The sequence below is a fragment of the Euprymna scolopes genome, chromosome 19 (assembly GCF_053919585.1).
Source record: "Euprymna scolopes isolate OS-2025 chromosome 19, ASM5391958v1, whole genome shotgun sequence".
NCBI classification, from domain to species: Eukaryota; Metazoa; Mollusca; class Cephalopoda; order Sepiida; family Sepiolidae; genus Euprymna; species Euprymna scolopes.
Window position 1 is genome coordinate 14292889 of NC_136500.1, and position 22278 is coordinate 14315166.

A 22278-nucleotide genomic window follows, 5' to 3' on the forward strand; every position below is an offset into this window, starting at 1 on the left:
GTACTTTTTGACAGACCGTCTTTTTTTAAATCTACCAAAAATCAGGTAATTGTCCGATCAATACGAAATTTTCAGCGATTATTAAGAGAAGAATGAACTGTATAACAGTGTACTTATTTTTCATAAACGATATTTATATATATATATTTTTTTTTTGCTTACAACCCCCCCCCTTGTTTTGAAGTGGGAACAAATATGCTTAAAATAATCATCTGAAACTGAACAAAACATTGTGTTGTTGTAAGGGACAGAATTATAGATTAAAAAAAAAAATTGTTTGCATACCTTATTTTGACGTCTGAATATCAGAACTTCGATTGTGTTTAATGATGCCGCTTTTGAGTTTTGAAGTGTGAAATTCGGTGAATATGTTAAGTAAAATAATTAATTTAAGTTAAGAAAAGAAAATTTTAATATTTATACGAAAAAAGCCATTTTAAAATCTTTGATAAATAAATTAACAATTTCTTTTTTAGCGAGCCGAATAATGCATGACCATTATTAAACAGGACATGCTTTGAAGAATCGATACAAAAAAAAAAAAGATTCGATAAATATTGTGCCCTTTGTGTTAAAAATAGCATCATTTTTTTCGATCCCGTTTGAAAACGTTTGCCGTCTTTCGACTACGGTGGACCAAACGCTGAAATAATTTTTTTTTATTCTGCTTTAAATTGCCCCCAACCCCATTATGGGGAGTCTGGCCCCCACACACATACACATTAAAAACCAAACTCATACAAATGGTCACCCATCTGGTACTGGCCAGCCTCAGCTTAATAATACATTGAAATTTTCGTCACTGAAAAATAAGTTTTTTTGGCCTGTTTGTTCTTCCATAGTTTGCTTCTGATCAAACGCAAGCGTAAACAGTGTCGATCTAGACTCTAGATCGATGCGAAATAACTGGTTACCTATATGAATAAGTGGAATTATTTGAAATCCAGGTACTTATATTATAATATTTTTGCATATTCTCTTAGAAAATCATCCTAAATCTTAGTTAGACAATAAATAAATAAATTAATTATTTCAAAAACCTGTTTTTTTTTTTAAAATATTTATGTACGTTTTTTGTGCAAGACAAAAAATGTCAATTGTTAACTTTTTAGGAAAATTTAACATTTAAAATTTTATTAAAAATAGTAGAAAAAGTTTTACATTATTCTGTTTTCTATATGATAAAATTCAGGGTTTTATCTTTCTGGAAAAAAAAGTTACTCAGAAATAATGGATTTTAATAAATGTAATTTCGTTTTAAAAAACAACAACTTGATTTTGCGGCCACTGTTTACCGATGTATTGGAAAATTCAAAATGGCGCCCGACTGTCTCTTTAACATTGTAAGTTTGGGAAAAGATGTTATAAATAATAAACTAGACAAAATACTATTAAAAAACAACCGAATATATGTCAACTTATGTCACGGTAACATATATTGAGCGAATTTCTAACAGTATTTTGTCTAGTTTATTATTTATAATACCTTTTCCCAAGCTTACCCTCTCCGAGAGAGAGAGAGAGAGAGAGAGAGAGAGTCGGGCGCCATTTTGAATTTTCCAATGCATCGGTAAACACTGCATGTTTTTCGAGCTGAATAAACATGTTACACTGAATAAAAACACAAAAAATATATCCAGTTAGGAAGAAAAGTAACTTATCTTGCCTTTGATAACATTTATTTGTTATGTATATATATATATATATATATATATATATATATATATACATTTTTTTTTTTTTTTTTAACAACTTTTTCGAATCTATGTGTACAATACACACCCAGATTTTTTGTTGGGTTTCTCCATAACCTACTTGCATTAACTGCTCCCAGTGGCAAACGTGAAACTACAGACTTTTAATCGACATCATATTTATAATATAATTATAAATGGTCATTTCGATTTCTTTTTAACTTATAATAGTCCCAGAGGTTGAACGATAAACCAATTGATTAAAGTGGTGTAATCGCAAAAAAGTTCGTGAACAAATAAGTGTTGCAAATAATTTAGTTTTCTTTGAGACAAACTACGAAAATAGATACTACTACACTGTTTTCAAGCAATATTATAAATATTTGAAGCGGGAATCAATTATTTTTTTTCACTAGAAATAACAAAACGGGAACGTGGTAAGAAAAACTGATAAACCAAACAAATATTATCAAAGGCAAGATAAGTTATTAGAGGTTGTATTACTGTACAGAGGTTCGAAAAAGTTGTCAAAAAACAAATATATAACAAATAAATGTTATCAAAGGCGAGATAAGTTACTTTTCTACCTAAGTGGATAATTTTCTAGTGTTTTTATTTAATGTAACATGTTCAGCTCGAAAAACATTGTGTTTCCCGATGTATCGGAAAATTAAAAATGGCGCCCGGCCCGACTCTCTCTTTGACACGATAAGTTTGGGAAAAGGAGTTAAAAAACAAAAACTACACAAAATACGGTTAGAAACTCGCTCAATATGTGTTAACGTGACATAGGCTGGCATATTTTCGGTGGGTTTATAACAGTATTTTGTATCAAATTTACCGTGTCAAAGAGAGAGTCAAGCGCCATTTTTAATTTTCCAATACATCGGTAACCACTATGTTTTACGAGCCGAATAAACATGTTACATTAAATAAACACCCTAGAAAATTATCCACTTCTTGCCTTTGATAACATTTATTTGTTATATATTTGTTTTGTAACGAATCTATGTGTACAGTAATTGTGGCTTAATTTATTTTGAAGCGATTACAAATTTCGAAAAAAAAGTGTTCAATGTTACGGGAGAACTATAAAAGAAATGGCCGAAACGAGAGTGTCATATCTTTTGAAGTCTATATAATTGCTCAATAGTGAATTCAACAAAATACTGATAGAAACCCACCCAATAAATGTCACGTGACATTTATTTGTAATCTAGTTTTTTGAAAACGTTTTCCTTTTGTTGTCCTTAGTAAAAAATGACCGATATTGCTGGTTTATACTTTTACCAAGTGTTAAACGATCAGGGCATGTCTATATTGCCGATTCAAAGGCCACGATGGTATCCAATAGGTCAATCACACACCTCAACACGTAAATATACATACACATACAAACCTATTTCATGAAATAGGATATATATGCGGTGTTTATTTGATCTATTGATGTGTTTCCCCCTGAATTCTGTCAAACGAACGTATCAATCTGTAAAGTTAAGATTTTCAAATAATTTTATTTAAACTTTGATACATACACCTGTAGTTATTGTTAAAAATACTCTTTCTTTATTTAGTTCTCATGAGAGATCATGTGACAGCAAGTTTTTTTTAGGCTACTACTGTCTCAGTTTGAATAATTAATACAAGGGATTTTTACTTGAGACCAAGTGACATTAAAATCATCATTCTCCACATTTTAGTTGTCATTATTTTGCATGTTATGATCAAGTGACAACAAGCAAACATCATTCTATAATTTGCAGTCAATTATTGTTACTTCAGTTTAAGTGCAAAATCTCCCCACTGACTAGAGCTCTGAAATAAATTGCTGTTTATTTCAATAATTAAATAACATTTTCAACGACTGGTCATAAAATAATTCTAATAAAAATTATTTGAATTCCTGGAAAAGGGGCATTTTATCTTAAATGGTACATGTTATTTCAGAACAATTTAAAAACTACTTTAAAATTAGAGATCAAGCAAGGGAAAGTCTTTAAACTTTTACTGTCTCAATTTTAATTTTAATACAAGGGAGATAACTTAGTTAAATTAATTCAGAGTTATTGAACTTGAACTTCACATGTTACATTATCTGTAATCATTTTTTACTTGAGATCGAGTGACATTAAAATCATCATTCTCCATATTTCAGTTGTTTGGAATTATTTATGCAGCATATTTGATCAAGTGGAAACAGCTCAACATCGTCCTATAATTTGCAGTCAAGTTTTGTTACTCCATTTTAAGTGACAAGTCTCCCCACTGTCCTGAGTTGTGAAATAAATTATTAACTGAAAGCTGATTATTTCAATAATATTTTAATAATGAAATAAAGATGGTCGCTATTCAAACCAATCACTGTTTGGCGTTCGATCGAATCGCATCTCTCTTCACTACAAACTGTTTATATCTCAATATAACATTTATTTTTCACCGTCTGATTCTAACTTAACTAAATAATATCTCATACTTATAACGTATGTCACACCGTTCACAAATGACATCATGAATCTATAATTGTCGCACGATGAAACTCGCGCATACATCGACTGAAGTAAAAACTTGTATACAATTAGCCGCTAGTATTTTTTTTAATTCCATAGTTATATATGACTTTTAAATATTTTAAGCGAAATTCACTTTAACAAACCCGTCGCACGCATCCTTTCCAGTTTTTATTTTTTTCTATTAAAACCCGAACTTAGGGTTAGTGGTAGATTAAAAGTATGGAATTATGTGTTTTTATCACTTATAACATCGTCTTTTTTTTTTTTTTTTTTTTTTCATCAGAAATATTAATTATACAATAGATTGTTACGATTACATTTTGAAGTACCGGTAAACACTAATTTCGCATAAATTTTCTTTTGAGAAATAAAAAAAACAAAACAAAACGCTTTTTTATTATCACGACTGGCTAACGCATAATAAATAACTACAAATAATATAATTAATTGCTGTCACTTGATCTAAAATACAAAGTAAATAAAGCTAATGGAATAATATGGACAAAGATGGAATACAAGACTTGTAAGCATTTAAACAGTCAAATAGGTCGTTTTTTGGCTTTTGAAATACTTGACAAATTCGCAAATATTACAAGATTTGAAGTATTTATATATTTTATATAGATTAAAACATTACCTTAATCTTAATGGCTTAAATAATGGTTTTATGACGATTTTATTCAACCAATGACTAAACGATTCAACCTTCAAAATCCTATTTATATAATATTCTGCTTGTTCCTTTCTTAATTAATGGAAAAGGCCAAATAACTTTTAGAGGTTAAAATGTAAAAAAAAAGAAGCCAAATTCATTAATTCTCGCTTATAAAAAGACCATCTGGCAACTCGGAAAAGAATATATGACTGGCCACAGTTTGATGTAGCCTCGTTTTCACATATTATTATAATAATATATGATCATTGTTGTAATGGTGTGAGAAAAGAACGCGTAAGTAATTTCGAAGTGCATGGTTTTTAACCCATTCCTCCCTTCACAAAAAAAAGTGAATGAAATTTTACATAATAAATGAACATTTAAATGAAGCAGGGCAAAGTAAATTAAAGTTTGTCTCTTACAATGTGACTTCATTATCAGTATTGAACTATGCAGCACAATATTACTTTAAGAGCATTTATTGGTACTTATTAATTTATCTCATTTGGGTTCTTCTTTATTTAAAATATAATGGACACTATTTCCATAGAAATATTAATAAACTCATATTTGCTGCATGTTATTGGATTTTCATTCTAAAATATTTTTTGCACTATCCAGAAAAATATAAATTTTATCAAAACATAATTGTTAATTAAATACATTTCATAGCAACCATTTTTTTCGAATTTCGGAAAACTCGTCTCCTTTTGCTAAGTAGGAAAACTGGTCCCTTATTGAATAAACATCGATTTAAAACACATTTTATAACCGTTCTTGAAGAAGATATTGTCTTTAAAAGAGAATACACATCCCATAATATTTAAAAAAAATATTTTTACATGTTTATTGTTGTTTTAAAAAAATGAAATTAATTTTTCTAAGTTTTCGTTTTCTACCTAGCTTTGAAAGTTTTTGGTCTTTCAACTTATTTTAAAGAGTTTATTTAGTTAAAAAAAAAAGAAGTAATATCGGGTGTTACTTATGAACAATAATGCCCGACAGAAGAGGATCACGTCTTAGGGGGATAATTGCTCAAAAATAGCAAATTAAAGAAAATATTAAGGTAGATATAGTGTTAAAACGAGCCCCCCCCCCAAAAAAAAGAAAAGAAATTTGTATATTTTTAGGTAATAATGCACAACCCATAATATTAAAAAATATATTTTTACATATTTATTGTTTTAAAAAAATTTAATTGATTTTTTTTTAGTTTTCGTTTTCTACCTAGCTTTGTAAGTTTTTGGTGTTTAAACTTATTTTAAAGAGTTTATTTAGTTAAAAAGAAATAACAAGTAATGTCGCACTCACTCGACATTACTTAGTAAATAATTTTTAACAAAAAAATGTCCGAAAATTAAAGAAAATACTGAAGTAGATATAGTTTTAAAACGAGCCTCCCCCACCCCCAAAAGAATATAAATATGTATATTTTTAAGTACTGCAGTACTGCACAAGTGACCCCGAAATGACTTTCAAACGATGGGGTCCTCCCCATGTTAAGAATTGCTTTCGAAATAATAACGTTATTATTTCAACGCCGTACCAAAATTACATAAGACCGTGTTTTCTTTTTTGTTGTTTTGTAATAACGCAAGAATTATTTAAACTGAATTAATTCTTCTAAATAAAATAATTGCTTACTTTGATAATACGTGTTTTCTTTCTTTATTTTTGTTTCTTAATGACACAAAAAGTGTTAAAACTAGAGTATTTTTTAAAATAAATATTTGGTTTCGTTTTTCGTATCTTATTTTTTTTTTTAAGCAAGAGTTAAAAATAATTTTGAAAAATATTATGGGGGTGCATAGTCTCTTTTAGAAACAATATCTCCTTCAAGAACGATAATAAAATGTGTTTTCAATCGATATTTATTCAATAAGGGATCATTTTTCTTACCTAGCAAAAAGGGGGGATTTTTCCGGGTACGGGCTTTCCGGAGACAAGTTTTCCCGGGACGAGTTTTTCGGGCACCATTTTTTACACATCCCCAAATTCTATATCAATCTGTAAAGTAAATAACATTTGTAAATAATTCATGTTATTCTGTAGTATTTTATCTAATATCTATTTTTACTTATCTTTTATGTAATTCTTATTGAATACGGAAATCTAAAATGAAGAGATTTTTTTAGCGCAAGAAGCTTTGATACATACATGTATCTAATATTATTTTTTTTAAATCCTTTTTATTCAATAAGTTCGTCTATAATTAATGCTTTTATGTTTATTTGTCGAGCTTTCAACTAACTTTATTCATAAATTATAAATGAAAAAGATTTTATTTCAACGGAAAAGAAAACTTTAATATACACACAAAATTATTCTTTCGTACTCTTTTTTCACAACTGTAATATAGTCATAATATTGTCTGTTTTATAATCTGGGAAATATAAGGGAAATAACTTAGTTAAATAATTTTGGAGTTATCGAACTTTTATTTCAAGTAAAGATTCATTTATTTTTATTTAAGATAAAGTGATATTCAAGTCATCATTCTCCACATTTCAGTTGTTCGTAATTATCCTGTATATTAGATCAAGTAACAACAAGCCAACATTTTTGTTACTTCAGTACAAGTGTTCGAGTCGAACTCTAAATATTTTTATTGATTGAAAGTTGATTTTATTTTAATAATTAAATAACATTAGAAACATATTTCCAACGATTTATATCTCGCCATAAAATAATTTACTGTAAAAACGATAATTGGCAATTTATATTTGTTTGTATTACAAATAATAAAATAAAACTTTTTTTTTATTATTTAAATGTCTTTTTTTGGGTGGGATAATATATTTTAAATAGTTTATTTACAATTTCTTCTATAATTGGAATATTTTTATTTTCTTGCTTGAAAACTCTTTTTACACAGTTTATATTAAAATATTTTAAAAATACCTTATTTTATCTTTCTTATTAGTATAATAGTTTTCTAATGAACAGAAACATATAAAATTTGAATTTAGTAAACATAGTAATAACGTATATAAATAGAGAATATTTGCGAATGAATCTCAGTGGACAAAAATGATGAGGTTCGTTTGTTGGATTGTACGGCAGATCAACCCTTTGAGTCATTTTATGCAGATTATCTTTGGATTTAGAGTTATTAATTCATGCTGTAGCTGACATACGAGTGATATGTTCTTTTTAAAGTTTTGATAAGATTCTTTTAACGGTATGGTTCTGTTGTTTTGTTTTACGGTACATCATTTTTTGTAGTTATTTATAATAATTACTTTAAATTGCAGTTTATTACTAATCTATTCAATCTAATGCTCGGTGAAACCTCATAGGAAATATTCAATAAATTTAATAATAAATAATGGTTTGTATTACTATACACATAGATTCGAAAAAGTTGTCAAAAAAACAAATATATAACAAATAAATGTTATCAAAGCAAGATAAGCTACTTTTCTACCTAACTGGATATGTTTTTGATGTCTTTATTTAATGTAATATGTTTATTCAGCTCGAAAAACATAGTGTTTACCGATGTATTGGAAAATTAAAATGGCACCCGACTTTCTCATTGATACGGTATGTCTGGGAAAGGGAGTTAAAATTATAAAAGCAGACAAAATACTGTTAGAAACTCGCTCAATATATGTTATTCGGTGGATTTTTAATATTATTTTGTCTTGGGCGCCATTTGCCTTTGATAACATTTGTTTTTTTTTTACAACTTTTTCGGATATAAATTGCCTAAAAACAATTGATGTCGAAAACTGTCGTTTCACTTATAAACGCACCTAAAGAGGAAAATCACATTGAAAAAAGTCAATGACAGAATATAGAAAACTTATAAAACATAAAAATCGCATTAAACTACAAGAGTAAAGAAAAACTTTCATAATAAATTTGTGGCCCTGAAAAGGGCCGTTTGAATATGAAGAGAGATAATAAATTTAAGCTCTCTCGCCTCGGATACGACGAGCCAATTGGATGTCCTTCGGCATGATGGTGACACGTTTGGCGTGGATGGCACACAAGTTGGTGTCTTCGAAAAGACCAACCAAGTAAGCTTCACTGGCCTCCTGAAGAGCCATCACAGAAGAACTCTGGAAACGGAGATCGGTCTTGAAGTCTTGGGCGATTTCACGAACCAAACGTTGGAAGGGAAGTTTCCTGATGAGAAGCTCAGTGGATTTTTGATAACGTCTGATCTCACGGAGAGCTACAGTACCGGGCCTGTAACGATGGGGTTTCTTCACTCCACCAGTGGCTGGAGCACTTTTGCGCGCCGCTTTGGTAGCCAACTGTTTACGAGGAGCTTTACCTCCGGTGGATTTACGAGCGGTCTGCTTAGTACGGGCCATTACGACGAACTTATTATTCAAATGATTTCCAAATGAATTTTACGCACGAGCCGACGACCGTTACAGCTTTTATATGAGCTGTTATCAGCTACTGCTGCTACTTTCTGAAGTGCTCCTCAGTTTTCCTTTGTTCGGTGCTCGCAAAATGTTCAAATATTTCCCTTTAGTCTCATTGGTGATAAAGCATCACGTGGGGTGCTTTCAACTAGGTCCGCCGGATTTTGTGCGGAGACCTATATATAGTGAATTTGATGTGTTGTCCGCCGTACATTAATACTACTTCAATTGACAAATTGCCCTTGAAGGGTCGGGCGGAGGCGTGTGCTACATACGTCTTTCCGCTCATCCTTTACCGATTGTCTGTACTTCCTCTCCCTGCAGAACGACTAACCCGCTTACAAGGGCGCCTCGATTCACTATTGTGGAAGGATGGTAAGCATTATGTCTGCAGAGAGGTCTGTGTCCAGAGGCCGAGCGAGGGAGGGCTGGGTCAGCCCAGTCTCTTGTGTCATAGAAATGCCGAGAGATTGGCTTTCCTGGGTCGTTCGCTTGAAGAAGATGCTTCTTGGGTCCCTGTGGTTGAGAACGCGTTTCCCAATCTCAAATCCAACCCCTCGGTAGAAGGTCGTCGTAGGCCGAGGGGGGAGTCTAAGTTCTTCTCCGAATGACGGACCGCTCTTAGAGCTTTGCCGGGGACCAGTGTCCTCGATCAGCCAAGAAAGAAACTATATCGGGAGCTGGTGGAGGGGACCGCGAAGGATCCACTTTGTAGGCGAATAGGATGGTCGATGGAGGTTGTCCGCTCTCATTGGAGTCGGGCGCCGGGACGGGAGATTCTGAACAACTCAGAATTTTCCCTTACCTGGCGACTGGTCCGTAACGCGCTGCCCCTTCTTGACGAACTCCGCCGGTATAAAGAAAATACAAGGGCCTTCTGTCCGCGCTGTGACGAACGCGAGCCCGAAACGATCGGGCACGCGTTTTTTAGTTGCAGCCGGATCCAGCCCTTATTGGAGTACGTCGAGGGGGTAACGGCTTGCATCGGTGCCGAATGTCCGCTCGATCTCGACGAAGGGTTTTTTGTGTACAACATGGAGCCGCCGTTCCCCAGGGAGGAAAGAATGGTTATCCTGGCGATCCTGGCAGTAGCGTGCATGGTGATTTGGATCACGCGCCTCAAGTTGGTCCACGAAGGGACATCTGTTCCGGATCGGGATCTGATCGTTTACTTTAAACACCTGCTTAAAGTAAAGATCAGATGCGATTGGAGGAGGTTGCCTAGAGCGGATTTCAACAAGAGGTGGGTGCACAGCACTAGTTTGTGCATCCGTCGAGGAGTCAAGTTTCAATACGTGTTCCCTCCTTAAGCATGGCACGGGCGGTGCTGGGGCCTTCGGAACCCATCCCGCTTAGGTTCTAGCTAAGAAAAACTTAAGAAGACTCTTGACTGGTGGTATAAATGAGATCCTGTTCCTGATTTTATTTTTTGGTACTAGAGAACCTCTGAGTCTGCCCATCCCCTTTGTGCCACATCCTTGCTTTTTCAACATCCCCGGTCACTCCCCCACTCAGAGGTCACCTTCCAACCCCCCTCCACCCGTTGCTTTGTTTTTTCCCAGTGCCATTAAGATATTTTCCCCAATCCCCAATTAGGGATCGCCCTGCTTGTTTTCGGTTCCCCGGAAAACAGTGGGGGGTCTAGTCACCTAGATTAGTACAGGGGGGTCTCACTAACAACCCAGTAGGATTTATTTTTTGTTTTTCATACGAACACTTTTGATTAGTTTTCCCCACTCCACGAACAATCTTTCTCTTAATTCAAAAACTTTTTATTTCTAATGAAATTGAACTTTATTTTTTCACACATGCACACACACACCAATTTAAAAAAAAAAAAAATGCATACACAAACACACAGACAACTGTTTATTAATTGTAAATATGGTTTTCATTCTTAAACGCTGGGGATTTATTAGTTAGTTTAAGATCCATAGAGTGAATGAGGTATTTTGGTAAATGTTGCCAGTCTAGAGTAAGACTCCAAAGTCTACATTTATTACTTTTTTAATCACTTTAGTCACAAAGACCCTGAACCCTTCCCCTCCCAAACTTCTTGTAGGGCCTTGTGCCTAATTTTGTTGTTTAAAAATTTTTTGTTAATTGTATTTTCAAGATTTTTTACTAAGCAATAAAATATATAATTACTTCAATTGACAAGATGTCTGGTCGCGGAAAGGGAGGAAAAGGTTTAGGAAAAGGAGGCGCTATGCATCATCGTAAAGTACTTCGTGATAACATTCAGGGTATCACGAAACCCGCTATCCGTCGTCTTGCCCGTCGAGGTGGTGTGAAACGTATCTCTGGTCTGATCTACGAAGAAACTCGTGGTGTCCTAAAAGTTTTCCTTGAAAATGTCATCTGTGATGCCGTCACGTACACCGAGCACGCCAAGAGGAAGACTGTCACCGCCATGGATGTCGTCTACGCTCTGAAGAGACAAGGAAGAACCCTTTACGGATTCGGAGGTTAAACCATTATTTGACCCAAGACAAAACGAACCAAACCAAACGGCCCTTTTCAGGGCCACCAACATTTTCCGAAAAGAATTTTTCCAAATCTAACTTTTATGTGTTTATCTTTTCATAACGTCTAATTTAATGGATTTTTTAAAAAATCCTTTTTTCATTATTCTGTATAATTCGCTTATTTTGTTTTCATTGCAGACATGAATAATTAGCTATTCTGTTTAAAAACCTCAGACTTAAAAATAATTTTCCAATTATAACAAAAGTATTAATCCCATGTACTAACTTTCAATATTTGAGCAAATATGGTATATCACTCAAAAAGAAAAAAAATCCTATAATTTTAAATAACTTTGTTTTTAGGCAAGAATTTTAGTTAAATTATCTGTGAAATATTCAAAACAAAGTGGGGGAATTTTGTCAGTTATCAAAGATAATGACTGCAATTAAAAAAAAAATACAAAGGAATGATGGCAGGATTGCAATTTACAGGGAAATCAAGGGACGCAACTCCTGCCAAACTAAAAAGGACGCAAACAGAATCACCGGGGGGCACCTGTTTCAATTTTTCTTTTTCTTGTTAATTTAAATGAACTGTTTGAATAAGTTATTTTTTTAACAAAGGAAGCACATAGAACTTTATAAAACAGTTATAAATTATTTTAAGAAAGAATTATTTTAAGAACATAGAATTTTATTAAACAGTTAATTTTTAAAACGAAAAACAGTTATGAATTATTTTAAGAAAGAATTATTTGAAGAACATAGAATTATTTTAAGAACATAGAACTTTATTAAACAGTTAATTTTTAAAACGAATACTGTTCGCGGATGCATCTGATGATTCGTGGAAAACATTCACCGTTCTCTCTTTTTCGCCATAAAAATTCCATCAGATGCAAGCCGAACATATTTTGTCGATTCCCGAACTTTCGTATATGTTTTTTGGCGTGTGACCATAGTCCTTCAATAGTCTGTGTGTGCACTGAAGGGTCCAACGGATCAACGAAGTTGTCTTCGTGGACGACAGTGTCGTGCTCATAAATTCCTTGAGCGAGTCGATCAAGTCCTTGGTAAGCCGCCCAACCGTCAGAAATAATTCTTGTTCCTGGCAGGCACCATGAATTTATGATTGGAAACGGTATCTCGATCCCTATTTTCCACTATTGCGAAATTGCACAAATTCGAGCCTCTTTCCACTGCGCCAAAAAGCCAAACGCCCTTCCTCACACGTCCCCTATTATACTTTCGTCGGAAAAAATATAACTCATCCACCTCCACTTCTTTAGGTGTCGAATGTTCGTCTCTCCCACCTAACATGATGGGATGGTCCAGCATGTCCTGTTCACAGACTTCTCTTATGAATGACATCCAATCTACGATTGTATGGTTACTCACACTTGCTTCCTGTTTAATTTTAATCTGCGGCATCTCCATGCTCCAACTGAGCAAAATAACTAAAATCTGCTTTATTGTCAGATGACTTCTCTGTAAGAAGGAACCCATCCTTGGCAAACCACCCTTCTTACAGACAGGACACTTCCACGCAAAACCATCCCATTTGGCTCCGTTTTTATAGAGAATTCGATCTCTCTCACACGAGCTGCAGAAACTCCTATTCGGTATGAGTCCCAATGAGGCCGCTGTTTGTAACTGTACCTCGTTATTTGGTGGCAGCAAATTATACAAATGCTCATAGGTCCACTTCTGCTCTTCCACTTCAGTCGTAGACATAACGTGGTCAACGATAGTAGTTCTCATTTTGGTAAAAAAAAATAAAAACGTAAAGAATAAAAGTATAATAAAAGATTGTAAAAACAAAAAATTAAAGAAGAAAATAATTTAGAAGTAAAACGAATAAAAAACAAAGGAATTAGAAAGAAATGAACTATTCAAAAGAAATCTTAAAACTTGTTATATTATTCCACGTGTAGTAGGTACGGTTAAAATTCGTAATTTAAAAATTGAAACAGGTGCCCCCCGGTGATTCTGTTTGCGTCCTTTTTAGTTTGGCAGGAGTTGCGTCCCTTGATTTCCCTGTAAACTGCAATCCTGCCAAGAAACGATATGTTAGAACGTAATGTCGCCGTAATTAAACTCTCCAAAATTACGAAAAATAATCTGTTAAAAAATAATTATTGATGAAAACAATTATTGAAAGAAAATTTACCTAATTGAGTTGTTAGTTATCTCCCGTCGATAAACCGGTTTAATTACAAAACAATGACTTCACTAATTATAATACTTACTATATTAAACAAAGGGACATAACTCTTGGGTCTTGTATAATAAACCGTCAAATTTTCTTTTAACGATCTTTAAAAATTGCCGGGTGCTTATTTATATTGAGATATATGCAAAATATTACAGTTCAAAATAGGAAAACGGTATACGAGGAGAACTTATCTGTTGAAAATGTTAGTTTACATTAAAAAAAAAAAAAATGACGGAAAAGTTTCTAGTCGAATTGACATATTTCGCATCTTTCTCAATAAAGTACCGATTTTATTTGTAAAAGTATTTTCCAGAAGTGAACAATTTCAAAATGTGCACAAATCTCAGATCCATATTGTCACATTGACATTTACTGAGTGCTTTCTCTACCAGTATTTTGTTAAATTTTGAGGACATCTATTGATTTTAAAAAAAGGGCATTTATTTAACAGAAACGAAAAAATAGTAAGAAACAAAAAACAAAATGTAACCAAAGGCAAGATAAATTTTCTCCTTACCTGAATAGGATTTTGATGTAACTTATTTTAAAGTATCTGTATTTAAAACATAAGTATTGCCTTGTTGATAAGTTGGAGCGAAAACAAGATGGCTGCATCTAATGGGTGGATTTCTATCACTACTGTTTAATTTTTTTTTTCCAAACATTCATTTACCAAATAAACTCAAGTGTTTATTAAAATAATATTGCTACTCGGAATTATTATGAGTTGGGCAGTTATAATAGAGAACGTTTGGTTTTGTAAGTGTTTATTAAAATGAAATCTGTAGAATTCACTTGTCACGTGAACCAAACTCCCATCAATATAACCACCTAAATATACTTTTAGTTAAAAATGAATTTACTTAATTGAATTACCACCCCATTAAAAGACACCAACGATGATCAAAAAACATTAATCGATTAGATATAAAGAAGAAATATATGCAATTTTATTATCATCATTCCTTTTTATTATTTTTTTTTTTGAATTGCAGTCATTATTTTTGAGAACTGACAAAATTTCCTCACTTTGTTTTGAATATTTCCCAGATAATTTAACTTAAATTCTTGCCTAAAAACAATGTTATTTAAAATTATAGGATTTTTTTTCTTTTTGAGTGATATAAATAATTTCAAAACCTGGATACCATATTTGCTCAAGACAGAATTATAAATATTGAAAGTTAGTACATGAGGATTAATACTTTTGTTATAATTGGAAAATTATTTTTAAGTCTGAGGTTTTTAAACAGAATAGCTAATTATTCATGTCTGCAATGAAAAAAAAAAATAAGCGAATTATACAGAATAATGAAAAAAGGGTTTAGAAAACAAAAAAAAACAAACATCAAATTAGACGTTATGAAAAGATAAACGCATAAAAGTTAGAGTTGGAAAAATACTTTTCGGAAAAAGTTGGTGGCCCTGAAAAGGGCCGTTTGGTTTGGTTCGTTTTGTCTTGGGTCAAATAATGGTTTAACCTCCGAATCCGTAAAGGGTTCTTCCTTGTCTCTTCAGAGCGTAGACGACATCCATGGCGGTGACAGTCTTCCTCTTGGCGTGCTCGGTGTACGTGACGGCATCACGGATGACATTTTCAAGGAAAACTTTTAGGACACCACGAGTTTCTTCGTAGATCAGACCAGAGATACGTTTCACACCACCTCGACGGGCAAGACGACGGATAGCGGGTTTCGTGATACCCTGGATGTTATCACGAAGCACTTTACGATGACGCTTAGCGCCTCCTTTTCCTAAACCTTTTCCTCCCTTTCCACGACCAGACATCTTGTTAATTTAAAATATACGGATGACAACACATCAAATTCACTATATATAGGTCTTCGCACAAAATCCGGCGGACCTAGTTGAAAGCACCCCACGTGATGCTTTATTACCAATGAGAATAAAGGGAAACATTTGAACATTTTGCGAGCATCGAATAAAGGAAAACTGAGGAGCACTTCAGAAAGTAGCAGCAGCAGCAGCTGATAACAGCTCATATAAAAGCTGTAACGGTCGTCGGCTCGTGCGTGTAAAATTCATTTTTTGGAAATCATAATAAGTTCGTCGTAATGGCCCGTACTAAGCAGACCGCTCGTAAATCCACCGGAGGAAAAGCTCCTCGTAAACAGTTGGCTACCAAAGCGGCGCGTAAAAGTGCTCCAGCCACTGGTGGAGTGAAGAAACCCCATCGTTACAGGCCCGGTACTGTAGCTCTCCGTGAGATCAGACGTTATCAAAAATCCACTGAGCTTCTCATCAGGAAGCTTCCCTTCCAACGTTTGGTTCGTGAAATCGCCCAAGACTTCAAGACCGATCTCCGTTTCCAGAGTTCTTCTGTGATGGCTCTTCAGGAGGCCAGTGAAGCTTACTTGGTTGGTCTTTTCGAAGACACCAACTTGTGTGCCATCCACGCCAAACGTGTCACCATCATGCCGAAGGACATCCAATTGGCTCGTCGTATCCGAGGCGAGAGAGCTTAAATTTATTATCTCTCTTCATATTCAAACGGCCCTTTTCAGGGCCACAAATTTATTATGAAAGTTTTTCTTTACTGTTGTAATTTAATGCGATTTTTGTGTTTTATAAGTTTTCTATATTCTGTCATTGACTTTTTTCAATGTGATTTTCCTCTTTAAGTGTATTTATAAGTGAAACGACATTTTTCGACATCAATTGTTTTTAGGCAATTTATATCCGAAAAAGTTGTCAAAACAACAAATAAATGTTATCAAAGACAAAATAATATTAAAAATCCACCAAATAACATATATTGAGCGAGTTTCTAACAGTATTTTGTCTGCTTTTATAATTTTAACTCCCTTTCCCAGACATACCGTGTCAAAGAGAAAGTCGGGTGCCATTTTAATTTTCCAATACATCTGTAAACACTGTTTTTCGAGCTGAATAAACATATTACATTAAATAAAGACATCAAAAACATATCCAGTTAGGTAGAAAAGTAGCTTATCTTGCTTTGATAACATTTATTTGTTATATATTTGTTTTTTTGACAACTTTTTCGAATCTATGTGTATAGTAATACAAACCATTATTTATTATTAAATTTATTGAATATTTCCTATGAGGTTTCACCGAGCATTAGATTGAATAGATTAGTAATAAACTGCAATTTAAAGTAATTATTATGAATAGTTATTTTTCATGGAATAGAAATGCATTTTAGTAAACTTACATTCTTTCAAAGTTGACAAATCTATTAATTTGTTGTCTGCCTAAGGACTTGCCTGAAGTTAAACATCTAGCAAGAACAAACTGATATTCCAAAAGTTGCGTTTATACATATTAACCTATTCGAGCCATTACTTGGTGACAGGTAAAAACTGTCAGCCAATTTGGCGATTCCGTCTGAATAAACTTTGCATGATTTTTGACACCAAATATTTCCTATGAGGTTTCAACGAGCATTAGATTGAATAGATTAGTAATAAATTGCAATTTAAAGTAATTATTATAAATAACTACAAAAAATGATGTACCGTAAAACAAAACAACAGAACCATACCGTTAAAAGAATCTTATCAAAACTTTAAAAAGAACACTCATATGTCAGCTACAGCATGAATTAATAACTCTAAATCCAAAGATAATCTGCATAAAATGACTCAAAGGGTTGATCTGCCGTACACTCCAACAACCAAACCTCATCATTTTTGTCCACTGAGTGTCATTCGCAAATATTCTCTATTTATATACGTTATTATTATGTTTACTAAATTCAAATTTTATATGTTTCTGTTCATTAGAAAACTATTATACTAATAAGAAAGATAAAATAAAGTATTTTAAAAATAGTTTCATATAAACTGTGTAAAAAGAGTTTAAGCAAGAAAATAAAAAATATTTCAATTATAGAAGAAATTGTAAATAAAAGATTTAAAATATAAAAAGTTTTATTTTCTTATTTGTAATACAAATATAGATTGCCAATTATCGTTTTTACCGTAAATTATTTTATGACCAGATATATATCGTTGTAAATGTGTTTCTAATGTTATTTAATTATTAAAATAAAACCAGCTTTCAATCAATAAAAGTTCGACTCGTAAACTTGTTGTCACTTGTACTGAAGTAACAAAAATGTTGGTTTGTTACTTGGTCTAATATACAAGATAATTACGAACAACTGAAATGTGGAGAATGATGACTTGAATATCACTTTATCTTAAATAAAAATAAATTAATCTTTACTTGAAATAAAAGTTTGATAACTCAAAAATTACTTTACTCTAAATTAGTTTAACTGAATTATTTCCCTTTGTATTGTTTTAATTATGAAACAGAATTCGGGTCAAGATCAAAGTGTAGTATTTGTTCTTCAGATGCTGCATTTCAATTTCTTGTTCTCTGTCAGTGGAGGAGAAATCCTTTACGACTGACACAATTTTTATTTTTGTTCCTTTTCTCCACATTAAAAAACGACCTTGTCTCGTGGGGAGATATTGTAAATAGGAACCAACAATATTATGACTATATTGTGAAAAAAAAAAAAAAAATAAAGAGCACGAAAGATTATTTTAAATAATTTTGTGTGTACATCAAAGTTTTCTTTTCCGTTGAAACAAAATCTGTTTCATTTATAATTTATAAGTTGAAAGCTCGACAAATAAACAAATGAAACAAAAGCATTAATTGTAGAAGAACTTATTGAATAAAAGGATTTTTAAAAATAATTTTAGATACATGTATATATCAAAGCGTCCTGCGTTAAAAACTTCTTTTCATTTGAGATTTTCGTATTCAATAGGAATTACATAAAAGGTATGTAAAATAAGATAGTAGATAAAATACTACAAAACAACATGAATTATTGACAAATGTTATTAAACAGATTGATACAGAATTTGGGGATGTTTATAAAAAATGGTTACGTTGTGAAATGTATTTAATCAACAATTATGTTTTGATAAAATTGATATTTTTCTGGACAGTGCTAAAATATTTTTAGACAGAAAATCCAATAACACGCAGCCAATATGAGTTTATTAATATTTCTATGGAAATAGTGTCCATTATATTTAAAATATAGTACGAACCCATATGAGATAAATTAATAAGTACTAATAAATGCTCCGAAAGTAATATTGTGCTACATAGTTCAATACTAATAATGAAATCACATTGTAAGAGGCAAACTTTAATTTACTTTTCCCTGCTTCATTTGAATGTTCCCTTATTATGTAACCTTTCGTTAATTTTTTGGGGGGTGGGGGTAAAAAAACATTCACTTCGAAATTACTTACGCGTTCTTTTCTAACACCATTACAACAATGATCATATATTATTTTAATGATGTGTAAAAAAGTCATTAAATTATTGGTTGAATAAAATCGTTATAAGACCATAACCAAGATTACGGTAATGTTTTAATCTCTATAAAATATAGAAATACTTCCAAAGTGTGTTCCAATCTTATAATATTTGCAAATTCGATCAGTATTTCAAAAGTCAGAAATAATCTTTTTGACAGTTTACATCCTTACAATTTTTTATTATTATTTCTAAGGGTCACAAGATGATTTTTTTTATTTTTTTTAAATTAGCAAATTATTAAAACTATTGTTTCTATTCATTTAGTTTGTAGATAAGATCAAGCGTCGACGAGTCTTGTGTTCCATCCTTGTCCTGTTGTATGATCGTCTAAATGTTGATGTCTATTTGTGATATATTCATATGTAATTGTTCATATGCAGTTGTGTGTGTGTGTGTGTGGTACATGTATTTTGAACATACCTTAACTTCATCATAGCTATAACGCGTTTCCATAAGCACATGACTCCTACGAGATAAAAGATTTTCCTTATAACATTACGAGAGCGTTTTCCTATGTTGGTCCGGCCGAACTACGAATCCGGGGAAAAATCCCACGAAAAAACAAAACAAAAAAAATTCCACGACCATCCTGAAAACTAGAATAAATACCGACTGAACCCTTGACTCTTCCAAAACTTAAGAACTAGTTGACCCCTTACTCATAACCCAGTAGTGTGTCTTTTTTTTTTTTTTTGTATTTCTTCGGTACACTGCTTAAATCTTCTTATTTCTTTCTTTTTCCCAATTTTATTATTATTATTATTATTGGCTCACATGGAGCTTTCACACAAGTCAAGAACGATCTGATTGGAAAACTGTGGTGTTCTCTGGAAGCTGAGTGACAACAAGTCTCCCCAGACATCCAGCTCTCTCCACCTCCTTCGATAACATTTGCAAATGAATTTGCATCATCGCAACAGCCTCTTACCATTAATTTCTCAATGGCAGTGGGCATTGGTTTATACTGGAATTTAAGTGGCACTCAGCCTCCCCAAGGTCCCAGTACTCTTTGCGCTTGTCCAGCCGAGGTCTGGCTAGTGCTCGCTCCTCGGCCTTTCAGTCTTTCTTGTCCCTTCTCAGCTCTTTTGTATCACTTTTTTATTGGGAAGAACGGTGATGAAACAATGGGGGGATGAATGATGGGGGTGTAGAACTTGTAGATATGCAGCTTCGGTGTTCTTCATTCCTTGTAACGCTTATGCGTTATATTGTCTTCTTGTATTATCCTCCGCATTCAAGGGTTTTCCTTAATATTTCAGTCGTTTTCATTATCGTTAGTCGTACTTTTGTAGTTATTCCTCTGATTCCAATTTCTGATATTCTTTTTTCAAAGTTTTTCGGAATTGTTCCTAGTGCTCCTACTATTATCGGTACTATTTTGATTTTCTTCATCATCCAAATCCCTTTTAACTCTCTGGCTAGCTCTGTGTATTTGCTTCGTTTCTCCTTTTCTTTCATAATCACCTGTGGTCAGCTGATTTGACAGGATTTTTCTTGTTAATTATTACGACATCTGGTCTTCTTGATTGGATGGGTTTGTCTATATTTTAATGTGATTATTCACATGTGGGTGATTTAAGATTATTTTTTGTAATGCGATTCTTAATTATTTAAAAAACTTTTACACTAAGACCTATGTTTGGATGTTGTAATTTTCTTTAAATACATTGCTGTAGTTTTCTTATTTTTGTAGCAAAATTTAACGATGTGTTGTAAATCATTTTATTTTTCTTGTACAAATATTTAGACATGACTTGATTTTCAAATTTTAAGTTCACTACATATTTATTTCGTATAAAGAAACAATATTTTAGAACGTAATGTCGCAATAATTAAACAAAAAAATACGGCCAGGGATTTGTTCCCAGGCGGTCTCCACTACACTATTGTGTCCGGCGTTAGTTGTTTTGCGGTTTTCTTTGAGGAAGCATCTCTCTTGCTTCCTTGGTCTGCTTGCCTCCCTTTCTTGGGGCCACTAACTGTCTCTTTTTTGGATTTTTTGCAGGTTTTAGGGTTCTCTTTTCAGACTGTCTTAAGCAGCTGGCCGAGCTAAGTAGAGTGTGGTTGTGGGTCAAACCTAAAGGAATCACCCTCTCGCTCAAATCGGCGGGTCTAGCTCTGGAAAGCGGATGAGGAAGAGGACAGTAGCTGGTTCAGGCTCCAGCGCAGCAATACCTAGCATGGGGTCCGGTTCTCAGAGGGGGCCTTCACGGTCAAATCTGTGCGCTGGACTAGGGTCCACAACTGTTCCACCCTCTCCCTGCGGTCCGGGCTCTGCTACTCCGCCTAGCCCGGGTTCTGCTGCCAGTGTCCCTTAAGGCCAGCACGAGGGCTTCCCCCCGCACTCTAGAAGCAGAGTTTAGAGCATTACGCTACTCTGATAATTTCGATGTTGCTGTCCCCAGCAGCAGTAGGACTAGGCCAGCTGGGAGAGGTGATCCGGCTTGGTGGGAGAGACCCAGGGCTTCAACTGTCAGCCTCCCGACCTAGAGGAGGAGCGTACTCCCGGGGCCGGGATTAAAACATTCGGGTTCACTCGAATTCTCGCATTTGAGAACCACCAACTTGGATCAGACAATCAAGAATGCGGTGCCTGACGACCAGGAGCAGGCTGTTAACAATATCATCAGCCTCGACCTAGAGCTGTCGCAAACCCTAAAGAGGGATATGGAGCTGAGCAGCAGCGGCAGCAGAAACAACAACTATGACAGTTGCGATGATGATAGTAGGAGCAGGAAATCAGCCCAGGCGGGAGTTAAACGATCGCGCTCCAAGAGGAGGAAGGCGGGGGCCGGTCACCCTGAACGCTAGAGTTGGGCAGTTGGTGCCACTGTGATGTCACCAGCCGAGAAGCCTTCTGATTGGCCGGCACTTCCGGGCACCCAGGAATCCCTGGATAGCATGATTCCTCCTGGACAACGAATGCTCCCACCGTCTAGTAGGACACCCCCAAACACGCCGGCAACCCTCTAAACCAAAAGAGAAGCCCCGCAAGAACAACGTAAGCAGGCTCCCTC

The 22278-nt window shown here is 33.8% G+C and overlaps 4 protein-coding genes across 4 annotated transcripts; 2 read left to right on the forward strand and 2 right to left on the reverse strand.

The window, feature by feature from the left end:
• Positions 1–8722: 8722 nt before the first annotated feature.
• LOC145240118 (histone H3) lies at positions 8723–9299 on the reverse strand. The gene has a single exon (XM_080103731.1). It carries the CDS (start codon positions 9182–9184, stop codon positions 8774–8776), a length of 411 nt encoding a protein of 136 aa, XP_079959857.1. The 5' UTR covers positions 9185–9299; the 3' UTR covers positions 8723–8773.
• Positions 9300–11402: 2103 nt separating this feature from the next.
• On the forward strand, positions 11403–11714 carry LOC145240085 (histone H4-like). The gene has a single exon (XM_080103706.1). The coding sequence runs from the start codon at positions 11403–11405 to the stop codon at positions 11712–11714; it is 312 nt and encodes a 103-aa protein (XP_079959832.1).
• Positions 11715–14577: 2863 nt separating this feature from the next.
• Positions 14578–15726, reverse strand: LOC145240119 (histone H4). Its single transcript, XM_080103732.1, has one exon. The coding sequence runs from the start codon at positions 15710–15712 to the stop codon at positions 15401–15403; it is 312 nt and encodes a 103-aa protein (XP_079959858.1). The 5' UTR covers positions 15713–15726; the 3' UTR covers positions 14578–15400.
• A 254-nt stretch (positions 15727–15980) lies between these two features.
• Positions 15981–16434, forward strand: LOC145240120 (histone H3). Its single transcript, XM_080103733.1, has one exon. It carries the CDS (start codon positions 16000–16002, stop codon positions 16408–16410), a length of 411 nt encoding a protein of 136 aa, XP_079959859.1. The 5' UTR covers positions 15981–15999; the 3' UTR covers positions 16411–16434.
• Positions 16435–22278: the final 5844 nt, after the last annotated feature.